This window comes from Triturus cristatus, chromosome 12, assembly GCF_964204655.1.
Source record: "Triturus cristatus chromosome 12, aTriCri1.1, whole genome shotgun sequence".
Lineage (NCBI taxonomy): Eukaryota > Metazoa > Chordata > Amphibia > Caudata > Salamandridae > Triturus > Triturus cristatus.
Genome location: NC_140595.1, coordinates 48,273,578 through 48,285,739, shown reverse-complemented (window position 1 = coordinate 48,285,739; position 12,162 = coordinate 48,273,578). Strand labels below are relative to the sequence as shown.

General features: G+C 46.9%; 1 protein-coding gene across 3 annotated transcripts in view; it reads right to left on the bottom strand.

Annotated features, from left to right (window-relative positions):
• Positions 1 to 7,368: 7,368 nt before the first annotated feature.
• STAP2 (signal transducing adaptor family member 2) overlaps positions 7,369 to 12,162 on the bottom strand; it is a 236,553-nt gene continuing 231,759 nt past the window's right edge. For 2 of the 3 annotated variants that reach the window (XM_085638762.1, XM_085638760.1), the window contains exon 15: positions 7,369 to 9,491. In XM_085638762.1, the coding sequence (XP_085494888.1) occupies positions 9,436 to 9,491 (56 nt within the window). In that variant the 3' untranslated portion in view covers positions 7,369 to 9,435. The remainder of the gene's footprint in view (positions 9,492 to 12,162) is intronic. The other variant, XM_085638761.1, reaches the window with a different exon arrangement.

The following is a 12,162-nucleotide window of genomic DNA, read 5'->3' as shown; positions in this document are numbered from 1 at the left end:
TCCAGGTCTTCGTCTGGCCCAGAGGCCCAGCTAAGGGGATGTCATGGGATGAGCGAGTAAGAACTCTCTGTATTGCTGAAGCATTACCACTCTCCTAGTGGCACCGGGTTTGGGATCTCTGGCCTCAGCATACTTGAGTCCCTCCTCCCAGTAGGTTCTGTGGGAGCCACTGACATTTCCCTTTTTCTGGTCAGTAGCTTGCTGCCTCAGCCTCTCAAGAGTGGGACACGTCCTCTGTCCCTGGCACAGCTCTTCCCTAGAGTGCCCCCTTGGGCATAGGAGCTTTGTCGTATAATGCCCAAGTTCCTGGGGCTCAGTTCTCTCTGGGGATGACACGTCTTCTCCTGTGGAGAGGGGACCTGAGCTTGTGACTGTTCAGAAGTTGGTTTCCCAGACTTCTTACCTTTTTCTCTTGGAGAGTGGGCTAATATTCCAGGCTCCAACTCCCTTTTCAACCTGGGCTTTGCTTTGAGCTCTGGGCTTTACGCACACCCATTCAGGTATTCCCAGCATAGCTGCCTGGAATTTGAGCTTTACCTCAGCCAATGCTGAGGACTCTAGATCATTCCCTAGCAGACATTTTACCGGAATTGCAGAGGACACAACCATCTTCTTTTGGCCAGTAACCCCTCCCCATTCTAAAGCCACCATAGCCATGGGATTAACTAGTTTGGGTATCAGCATTGATGACTGGATAGGTCCCTCCAGTCAAATACTGCTCTGGGGATATGAGTTTCTCAGTCGCTGTGGTGACACTTGCACTTTTATCCCTCATTGCTTCCACTCTAACCCATTACTATGTGGCTGTTGTCTGTATTTTTCCAGGTTACTGGGCAAGCCAGCCAGGGCAGCTACATCCACCCCACCCTCTGAAATCTAGGTGGCTTCAGTGTGCTCTCTTTTGCATGGTCAGGGCACACCAAGCATTCCATCTGGAGACTCCCCACCCCAGTGGTAACTGGGGGTGCACTAGAGGAAGCCTTTTTGGGACAGGTAGAGTCCCCAGTTCGGTGTCCATTACCTTGACAATTAAAACACCAAGCTTTTTTACTATCCCAGTTCTTACATTGGTAGCCACCCTTGGACTGGGAAGTGTTTCTGGGCCCACCCTACCTAACAAGTTTTTAGGGCCTTTAGAAGACGTTCTTTTTGTCCTTAGACTGTCCCACGTCTTTCCCTTGGGAGGTCAGGGGAGGATTATTAATCCATTTCTTTTGGTCACCCCCTCCATGAGACTTTAGGGACAGACACCAAACCTAGGTCCACCAAGTACTGATGCAATTCTTCTGCAACACAGTTACGTAAAAGCTGCTCTTTCATAATCAAATTATAAAGCCCTTACGCCTTTCGCCTGGCTCCCTTTCAACCAGCCACCTTGTGTTTAGACTGAGAAGTAAAAAAACTGCCCCGGACTGACTTGAGGTTTTTTGAGTCTCACTGAACTCAATCCTGTACTCCTCACTGGTGAGTCCACCGCCCTCAATCAGGTTATCCTTTGTGAGGTCAGAGGACTCAGCATCTGCCTCATTCAGTGCCAGGAGCTTCCTGCATTTACGTCAGAACAGCTCCCATTATTATGGGAGCCCCAATACTTCTGGCTAAACCTTCTCATTCTACAAGCCCTCTCAAAGGCTATCAACCACTTGGTTATATGATCACCCTCAACATATTTGGGGAGAACCCCTTTTGAGATGTAAGGGTCAAACGTTTCCTTACTAACCCTATTTATTAGTCTGCTGCCACCATTGAATGGGTTCTAACCCCATATCAGCCCTTTCTCTTTCTATTGCCAGGATGTGGCTTCCAGGGTGGCTCTCCTTGCTAGTCTCTCGAGAATGAGATAATCCTCAGTGAGGTATTCAGTGGTACACTCTGGGTACAGCCTCAATTTTGATGTGTTCAGGTACATCTTCTCTTCCTAGGGGAGGAGGATCAAGGCCATCCTCACTTCCACTGTCTCCACCCTGACCCTCAAGTAGGTCAGTGTCATCTGTGCCATGGGTCAGCTCATACTCTGCCAAACGCTTCTGGAGCTTTACTTTAGTGGGGTTTGAGTCCGTTTTTATTTGATTTCTTTTTACAGAGGAACTTAACTGCTGGGTTTTAAGCTGCTGGTTAGGAGCCAGGTTGAGCTCCTGAACCGTGTCCGCTGTAGAGGTCACTGTTACTAAAGTTGGGATCTTTTAAGAAAACAACAAGAAATTCTAAAGTACACATTTAGGCCTAACTAGTCGTATGCTTTTTACATTTTAAACAGTTTGGACTGGGGGACTTAACACAAGGCCCTAACAGTTAGTTTAAACAATTTAGAATTATTTTTTTTTAAACTACAATTTTGAATCCTCCGTGAAATCACTTATTAAGAGAGTGGTGCAGCAAATGCCAAGTCTTGTATCCCACCGCTCCACCACCAATGTAGGAAGCTGGCTCTTTATATAGTATACCAGACAAAGGCTTGCTTTAACAATCCCAAGGGGCTCTATTTGTGGTAATGTAGTGGAGCATCCTTAAGATTATCAGGGGGGAGTGTTAGGCATTTGTTGCATACGCAAAGTCAATAAATGATGCACACTCAAGAAGGAGATCCACAGCAATTTAGAAACAAATCTCGTCTTTTTATATGTATTTCAACTCCAAGAACTTAGTAAGGGGATATGTACTTTTCAGGTTATTACTTTTGCAATTTTTAGCAATGTTAGCAAACCGTGTGCTTTTAGGTTGTAATGCTTTTCCTATGGAGAGAAGAACATGTACTGCATACAGGTATTTGCAATAGGTTTTCGAGGGCCCCCCTTTAGGTTGTGGAGTGTTAGGGGGCAAGGGTCCCCTAAATTCCATTAGCAGGTCGGTTTTACCTACCCTGGTGTGTTGAGGAGTGGAGCTGCTGGACAGGTTGGTAGCCTGGCATGCTACATCGTTGGCAGCCTGGCATGCTACATCGTTGGCAAATAGGGGGGCCACCTTGAACTAGGCCTCACAGGGGGGTTGGGGACAAGTCCAGTAGCTCCCAAAGGGAGGCTCAGTTCGTGAGGAACCTGGAAGCAAAGGGGGGGGGGGGCAGTCGGTGTTTGCGGACCCAGGCTAGGCAGGATGCAGGGAGGGGATCCTCCATTCCGAGGGAGATGCTGGCTGGTTTTCAAAGTACTGGCCATAGTAGTCTTCAGTTTTGGCATTAATTGGCTCTTCGGTGTTCTCTGCTTCAGTTGACAGGTGAACCAAAAGTTCTGGTGTCAGAGGGCCACCTAAATACTCAATTTAGGGGCGATAGGAGAGTGCAGAGTAGTGGCCAATGGGTTACTTACCCTTGGGGTTACTACACCCCCTATATGACCACTTACTGTAGGAAGGGGCATAACCCTGTCCCAGTGTTTGCTAATTCTGCCATCATCAAGACAGTGGAATTTTCCTAGAGTGGGGCACATCAGGCAGCTCATCTTAGCGTATCAATGTCGCCTCATATAACTAGTCTCCCGCCAGTCCTGGTGCCAAATGGACCTCAGGGCAGGGGGTGGCATCTCCCAGGTCGGGGGGCAGCTTGGGTCTCATATCAAAGGTGGCAGAGGCTTTAAAGCCTCATGCCTTGGTATGCTGATTTACTAGCCATCCTGCTGGAGGAGGTGTAAACTCATCCAGCCAGAGCAGGCATTGTTCAGGACCTCTGTGAGTGGGGGCTCTCACATCCTACGGGGGTCAGAAGCACATCTGTGGTGGCAGGCTGGACTGTACAAGTTAGCCATCTCACTAGTGGACTAGTATGGCTCAGGAGGTACCTCTAGGTGCATGTATTAATAAATCCATCACTGGAATCAGTGTGGGTTTATTGATATGAGATGTTTGATACCAAACACCTTTGGTTTCAATAAAGCTATCATGTAGCTGGGGAACTCTTAATCACCAGTGCCCAGTACATATACTTAAGACGGCTTCCCCTGTTCACTTGTACCATCTAGTAATTGAACTACACAGCACAGAGGCATATCTGCTCAAGGAGATATGTCCACACATGTAAGATAATGCACCCTGCCTTTGGGATATAAGGCCTGCTGTAGGGGTGACTTACATATATTTCATGCAGTGCCTGCTGGCATGGCACATAGGGTGTGTGCCATGTCATATTTTCACTTTTGTCTACACCATTTCACACAGCCTACAATGGCAGTCTGCATGAGTGTGGTGAGGGGTCCCTTAGGGTGTTACAATACATGCTGTAGCTCTTAGGGAGCCTCTTTAGTGCCCATGCCCTAGGTACCAGGTACTTACAGGGAAGCCAGAGGTCATGCCAATTGGGGAACAACTGCACAGTTGTAGGAAAAGAGATCTGATGACCTAGATAGCAGAAACCCAGTGCATTTCTGTCAAAATTGCATCAAAGGCGGGCCTCAAAGAGAAACATCACCACACAAGGCTGTCAGCTGAGGTTCGGCAGGACATGCGGATTTAGATGGCATTCCTGCAGGATTTCAATGGCAGAGTAGTGTGGCCCGGTCCGCCCACTGCGTCCGCAGAGTTGGGTTTAATGACTGACGCCGCGGGCAGTGAGGGATTTGGTGCCATACTCGGTACCGAGTGGGTGGCACGACGTTGGCCGGAATGGTGGGTAGAGAATGGCCTAACAGGTAACATTGGGTTCCTCGAGCTCTTCCTCATATGGGTGGCATTGACGGTATGGCCTGAACAATTGCGTAATCAGTCAGTAGTTTTCTGGTCTGACAACATGACCGTGGTGGAATGCATCAACCAGCAAGCGGCCCGGTGTAGAATGATTCTCCGTCTCTTGAAGGAGATTGTTCTCACATGCATGAAATTGAATGTGCAATTTAGGGCTAAGCACATGCCTGGTGTCCTTAATCATGCTGCTGATGCACTTTCTCGCTTTAAGATGCAGGTTTTCAGGGCTCACCTCCCAACAGCGGCAGAGCATGCCACCCTCTTCCCAGAACGACTCTGGCAGATTGGTGCCCCCACCTACCGGACCTCGTGGCAGCCAGCCTAGCACCCAGGACCAGGAAAGCATACGAAGGGGCGTTTTGGCAGTATTGTTCTTTCTTGGGTGCGGGTTGGGCGGAGCGCTGGCACGACACTGGGGCACTCATTGCATACTTAGGTGGTTTAAGGACCAACGGGCGTTCGCCGGCGGCAGCTAGGAGACGGGTGGCAGCGATCTCCTTCTTCGCTAAGATAAGCGACAGGGGTGATCCCACTAACAGTTTCACAGTGAGGAAGACCCTGAAGGGGTGGCAATGCCTCCAGGGGTCGGCCCCAGACACAAGGCAGCCAATTGGGGTGGAGCTTCTGACGTCAATACTAGCAGCCCTCCCCGCAATTTGCGACACGTCAGTGGAAGTCCTGTTGTTCACTGTGGCCTTCTCGTTGGCCTTTTACGGCGCATTTCGAATAGGGGAGCTAGTGGCCCAAAACAAACTGGACATACACGGCGGCCTGCAGTTTGAATGAAAGTCAGGGCCGACACCCTATTAATATCGATCAAGAAGTCCAAGACAGATCAGTAGGCCTGGGGTGATGGGGTAGTTCTGCACCGGGCTCAGGGTAATCCATGCTGTCCTGTATCACACGTTGAGAGCTACTTACAGGTTAGACCACTTAACGTAGGGGGGCCTTTCTTGATCCATGCGGATGGGGTCCCACTGACGCGCTTTCAATTCAGAAGGGTGTTGGACATGACAATTCTGAAGTCAGGTCAGAACCCAGAGAGTTTTGGTACCCACTCCTTTAGGATAGGGGCTGCCACTGAAGCGACGGCCAGGGGTCTATCAAACAGCGACGTACAGAGGATAGGGAGATGGGTGTCCAATTGTTACAAACGTTATGTGCGCCTGCACATGCTGTGAGTGAGAGAACCACACAACGCTGATGCATGGTCTTTCTGCTTCCATTACAGTTTCTCAAGCCTGTCACGCAGGGGAGAAACTCAAGACACTGCACCAGCACCATTCAACAACACGGATATCATCACCACGAAAGGAAAGGCTTCAGACTGTGTGGATCATAGGCCATTCATATGTAAGGCGTCTGTCTAACCCTTTTTCTACAGGTGATTATAGGGAAAAAGCACGGCAGGCAGGTTTTGAAATAGCATGCCATGGAAAAGGGGGGCTATGTTTTGATCGGTTCAGGGGTATCATACTGGACCTGTTAAAGAAAAGTGGTCCGCCCCCTAATATAATCCTACTACACTTGGGGGGGAATGATTTAGCAAGACTGGGAAGAAGAGGGTTAGTGAAAACTATAGTCACTGAAATAGGCTGAGTAGCCAAAACTTGTCAGGGCTGCACTACTGGGTGGTCTCAGATGATACCCCGATTCCAATGGAGAGGGGGGGAATCTGTGAAGGCTTTGAATCACTCTGCGAGGAGAATAAATAACAAGCTTGAGAGACTTTTCAGGGCTCCCCACTTACAGACCATCCCCCATGGATGCAAGACGGCGTTCACTTATACCAAGTAGGCAACGAGGTGTTCCTGGAAAATATGTTGGCATGGTTGAGGGGCCTTAGTCGCAGGGGATGACCTTTTCTAGGGAGCACAGGTGGGGGGCTAGATAGTCGGTCAGCTATGCTAGCCTGTGGCGGTAAGGTCATGATTGGTGAGCAGTAAATTTAAGGTCCTTAGAGGGCGGCGCCATCCACGAATGGTGTCGCCCAAGTGGGAGGGACAACTGGTCTCTCCTAGAACTCCAGGGGCAGTTGGGTGCGGGGGAGGAGGGAGTCACGCTTTCTCTAGGCTGATTGGCCACCCCGCACGTGCACAACGGCTGCAAGGGCCCCTTTATGGAGATCTGGTACAGAGCGTTCGGGGGTAACCGGGGGGGGGGGGGGGATGGAGTAACCTCACGGTGAATGGGCCCTCTGCGCATGCGCACTCCGGCTGGAGGGCGTGGTTAGAAAATGATAAGGATCTGACGCCAGTTAGTGACCTTGCCGTGGGCTCCATCAGGTATGCAGAAAATAAAGTTGTACAGATTAATAAAGATATGTTTAGATATGGTTAGGAAACCTTTGTATTAGAGTTATGTTAAGGTTAGCCATCTAATATCTGTACTTATCAATTCTGATCAGTGTAAAGTATATTTTCTGCTACATTTTGTAATTATGATTAATGTGTATTAATTGTATATAATAACTACAGCCAGGGGGTGTCACGACCCCGCATCCAAAACTTCTCTCCCGTCACGGGTCTTGAATGGGGAGGAGGGGGTGTAGGTAGTACCTGGCCATATCTGAGGCTAGAAGTCTGTCAGATGCCAGTGATTCATGCCAACGTTTCCTCCTAAAAAAAAAATCCAACAGTACAGGTTTGTGACTTTAAGAAGCTAAGTAAGTAGATCGTAGCAAGTGTGATAACATTTATAGACTGTTATTTAATGTTTATTGGCATACAGAAGATGAAAATATGCATAATGATTTAAGGCACTATAAATACATCTGTAAAACATTTAGATGATGCTCCGACACATGACCCAGCCCCAGCTGTGCTGTGAACTTTAGTAGTTGGATGATCTTTTAAGGCAAATGCAACATATCTAACTCTTTATCTGGAGGCTGTGCATATTTTGGCCACTGAAAAAGGCTGTGCAGTTAACAAACATGGCAATGCATTATGGTCCCTTTCTCACACTTCCAAGTCCACACACCTTCCCGCTCTAAACCCTCTATTGATCTTAGAATCGGTTTCCCTTCCAGGTATTGTTGTATTTATCTCTCTCTGACGTGTCATCCACCATGCCACTTGTCCTCCAACATGTTCCCTCCTGTCCACAGTAGCCATCTACATGTCTCCCTTTCTATAAAATCATACCCACCCTCGGACTTCTTCATTCATGCCTTCATCTTGTGTTGTTGTTGCTTTTAAGTAATTTCTTACTTCCCATTTGCTTTTTTACAGCTTTAGAGGCTGTAAAATATCAGACCCTGATTTTTCTAGACCTTCATGGAAAATAACTAATCTTAGGAACTTGTTCTTCATAAGGTACCATATCCTTCTTCATGCAGACAAAGAAGTTACAGTGGGTTATGGACCAGTAAGTGCTGATGCCCACACTAAAGAATACACTTTCCTTACCCTACCCTCCGCCACAAACTCCGGATGAGACCCTTCCGTCATTTATAACAAAGTCAAAACAGGTTGTTACGGAAACCATCAGAGGGTGGGGGAGACTACAGGAACAATGTTTGTAGCACCCCATGTTCCCCACTGTCATAATCCTACTTTTGTTCCTATATTCTTTGGAAATATTAATGCCTGCCACCTGACTCTCTGCTACATGTTAATAACAGTTGTATGACTGCTAGACATGAGACACTGGCAAACCTTTTCAATAATTTGTAAGTTGAAAAGCAGGTCAATGGAGGAAGGCATGACTCTGGTTCCTCATTACGAGGATAATTAAAAGCATGTTCCATCATCTGAGAGACAGAGCTTGGCAGAATAAAGTGACTGGGTCTACACAAAAGAAAAACAAGATAATGAAAGGGTCTGGAACTGGTCACTGGACTGAAGAGGCGTAATTCTTTGGTGCAATGTCAACCCACATTCATTGGGTTATTGAAGCTTAGATGGTGCAACATGACTGCCTGACCCATGTACACATGGTCTGTCAATCTGGACTCACTGCAGGACAATGGTGAAGTTGAGCCCCTGGTTAGGAACAGGGTTTGAGTTACCGGATCACAAAGTTCCAGCTGGTTGTTGACAGAATGTGTCCATTTTGGGCCACTTGTGAATGAATTTGGCACAGGTGGTTAGGTCCGCGGTTACAATCAAACGCTTGTTTCCGAGATAACATATGCTGGTCCTTCCTGGTCTTCACTTACCACCCAGGAACCTAAAAAATACGGATCAGAATTCAGCCCACTTGATTTGTGTCCCTGTTAGTTTCAGGTCTGTTGTTTTTTAATACAGATGCTGAGTTAGATAATATCTCTCTGGTTTGGAGTTGGTTCAAAGCTTACATCGTTTTGAGTACAAAGAGTTGTTGCAGGCTTGGGCAGATGTATTTGCGGATGCTTTCCAATAACTGTTTCCTCTGGTGTATCGGCGGTGTGAGGCTGGCGCAATACCCACGGATACATTTATCTCAGGCTTGGCCTCATTAAAGTAACAACTTTAAGTTAAAACCATGACCTCAGTTGTATGATCATGATTTTTGGGTAGTTTCTGACAGTGAACTGGGCCCTCATGCAACAACAAACTTTTCCTGAGTTTAAGATCCACTCCGCCTGTTCTGTGGTCCTTGGGTTTGTCCAGCACTCTGGAAGCCACACAGGCACACCAAGGCAAATCCAGAGGGTCATAGTCCTTTTCAAACAGGAGGGGTCTGAATGCAATACAAGTAGACAGACACACCGAGTCCCTGTAGTAAAAACACCACTAATAATAGGTCCAAGTGTGATGCTTGGATGTGATGCAGGAAAATGGTTCAGCACTGATTGTAGCGCAGTTGCAGGACCCGTTTCAGCTCTTCATCCACGCCTTCTAAAAGGAAATTTAGGCATATTACGATAGAGAATATCTTATAGAGTCAAGGCTATATCTGATTTAATTCCAGAGTAGCGCTCTGGGAACAAAGTTTTGCACAAGAAGGGCATGATGACAACATGCAGGAGCCAATGAGACAGGATGCAGATGTGTTCCACAGAAGGACAATGCCACAGTGTACAGCACATCAAACATAAGAAGAGAGCGACAGTGTGGATGAATATAGCAAAAGGAACGACAGAGCAACTGCATGCTCCAGTCCTGCACAGAGAAAGGACGCAACAGCAGCATGTGCGACCGCTACACAGAGGAAGGACAGCATCTGCATGCAGAGGAAAGACCAGGTCAGTCTCAACAAGCACAGAAGGAAGACAGCAGGTACAAACACAGACCATTAGAAGGACAGAGCATCAGCATGCACCAGTTCAAATGATGAGAGTGGCACTGTGAACAAAGACAGCACAGTAATATGACAGAGCAAAATGATTCATAAGCAGAGAGGAAGGATAGACTGACAGCTTAGATAAACATCAGAAACAGGTGTGGGGTGAAAAAAAGCCTGTGAATAACTCAAGTCAGTACAATTACACTCTTGTACAAGAAGCAAAATGTGGCTTACCCTGTAAGCATTTGTTTGTGGCATCTAGTGCTGTAAATTCATTTACTCTGCATAGTCCTGCCATCTAACGTTGGGCCAGGATGTGGACAACTGTTTTTGTTTCAATAAGTCTTTCAAGTTACGAGGTGTAGTGACTTCTCCCTTAGCTGGCATTTCACATGAGCATCGACTTCATAGTTAGATAGTTTTCCTGCATGGCTGGTGAGGATGGAGATAGATCATGATAGTGCATAAAGATGTCCATGCAACAGAAAAGAAAAGTTAAAGAGGAAAGAGTTACCTGCAACAACCAAAGGCTTCCGTGGAGAACGGTGGTGCATGTGAATCTACAGCTCTACAGGACATGAACAGATGCTTACAGGATAAGTGACATTTTTCGTTCATGGTATGTGTAGCTGTAGATACACATACTCTGCATAGAATGTAAAGCAGTTACTCCATTAAGGCAGTGGCTTGCCAGAGGATGTTGCAGAACATTGAAAAAGTGTACGCCGGACTGCTTTGCCCAGCTTTCTTGAAGACATCCATACAATAATGTTTGGTGGACGTGAGGTGTGGAACAGGTGGCTGCTTTACTGGTACAAGCCACTGGAATGTTGCTTAAGAAAGCCACTGAGGCTGCTTTTTTATGTTTAGAATGCAGCCTTGGGGGAGTAGGGACCTACCTTTTGGCCATGATATAGCAGGTCTAAATACACTTGACAAGCCAGTGAGTTAGACGTGCTTTTGAAATGGCACTGCCCTTGTGTGGTTTTGAAAAAGCTACAAATAACTGTTGCATTTTACGAAATGGTTTTGTCTTATCAATGTAGTACACAAGAGCCCTCTTTACGTCTAATGGGTGAAGTGCTCTTTCTGCTACTGATTTTGGGTGCAGGAAGAACACTGGTAGTTCAATTGTCTGGTTAAGGTGGAAAGAAGAGATCACCTTTGATAGAAATTTTAGATTAGTTCTAAGGACTACTCTGTCAATTTGAACCTTAAAAAAAGGTTTCTCTAATGTGAGTGCTTAAATCTTTCTTGCACGTCTAAAGGAAGTGATGGCAACTAAGAAGGCCACACTCCAGGATACAAATTATAGAAGGAAAGGGCTTAAAAGGGGGGCCCATGAACATATTGAGGGCTACCCTGAGATTCCAGGATGAGATTGGGGGAATCCTGGAGGGATAACCCTCTTGAGCCCTTCCATGACAGCTTTAATAACAGGAATTCTGATCAGAGAGGAGTGCTCCCTGTTTTGTAAGTATGCTGCAACTGCAGCAAAATGTAAACAAATGGATGTGTAATCCAGGCCTGAGCATTGCAAGAGCAACAGGTAACAATATCTTGCACTTTAAAAAAAAAAAAAGTTATACAAATGGAGGTGCACTAAACGTGAGACACAAAAGTCCAAAGTCTTTCTTTTCTTTTTTTGACTTTTATTTCACAGTTGTACACAACGACAGCCAACGCGTTTCGTTCCTGTATAAACAATTAACGGAACTCCTTCAGGGCTTCACTTTTTGTAGAACAATGTCTTGCACTGTTGATTTCAGTGGGTCAATGTGTTTGGGTAGACAGTGATGTACAAGCCTCTTCCACTTGCTGCATAGCAGGCCCTAGTAGTGGGGGGTCTGGCCTCCCTGAGGATGATCATACACTCACGGGACAATTTTAGATAACCAAGCTCAGATTGAGTAGTCTGGGGTCGGGATGTCTGAGGGTGGGTACCCTGGTATTTCGTGAGACAATCCGGCCTGCTGGGGAGCTTCTCATGAGGTGTAGGAGAGTAGGATCTGATTCTTATAGTTACCCCCACTTTTTGCTGATGTTTCACTGTTTTTCTACTTTAGTCTGGCTGGGCCCCTGCTATCCAGGGCCCCTGCTATCCAGGGCCCCAGCCTAGCTGCTTCCTCTCTAAATTGATTGCATGTACTTTAGGTGCACTCCATATTGAATTCTGGGGTACCCTTATGAGTCTCTAGTATATGGTATAGTGTGTACCCAGGGCATAGGTACCCCAGAGGCCTACCAGGGGCTGCAGCATGTATTGTGCCACCCCTGGGAAGC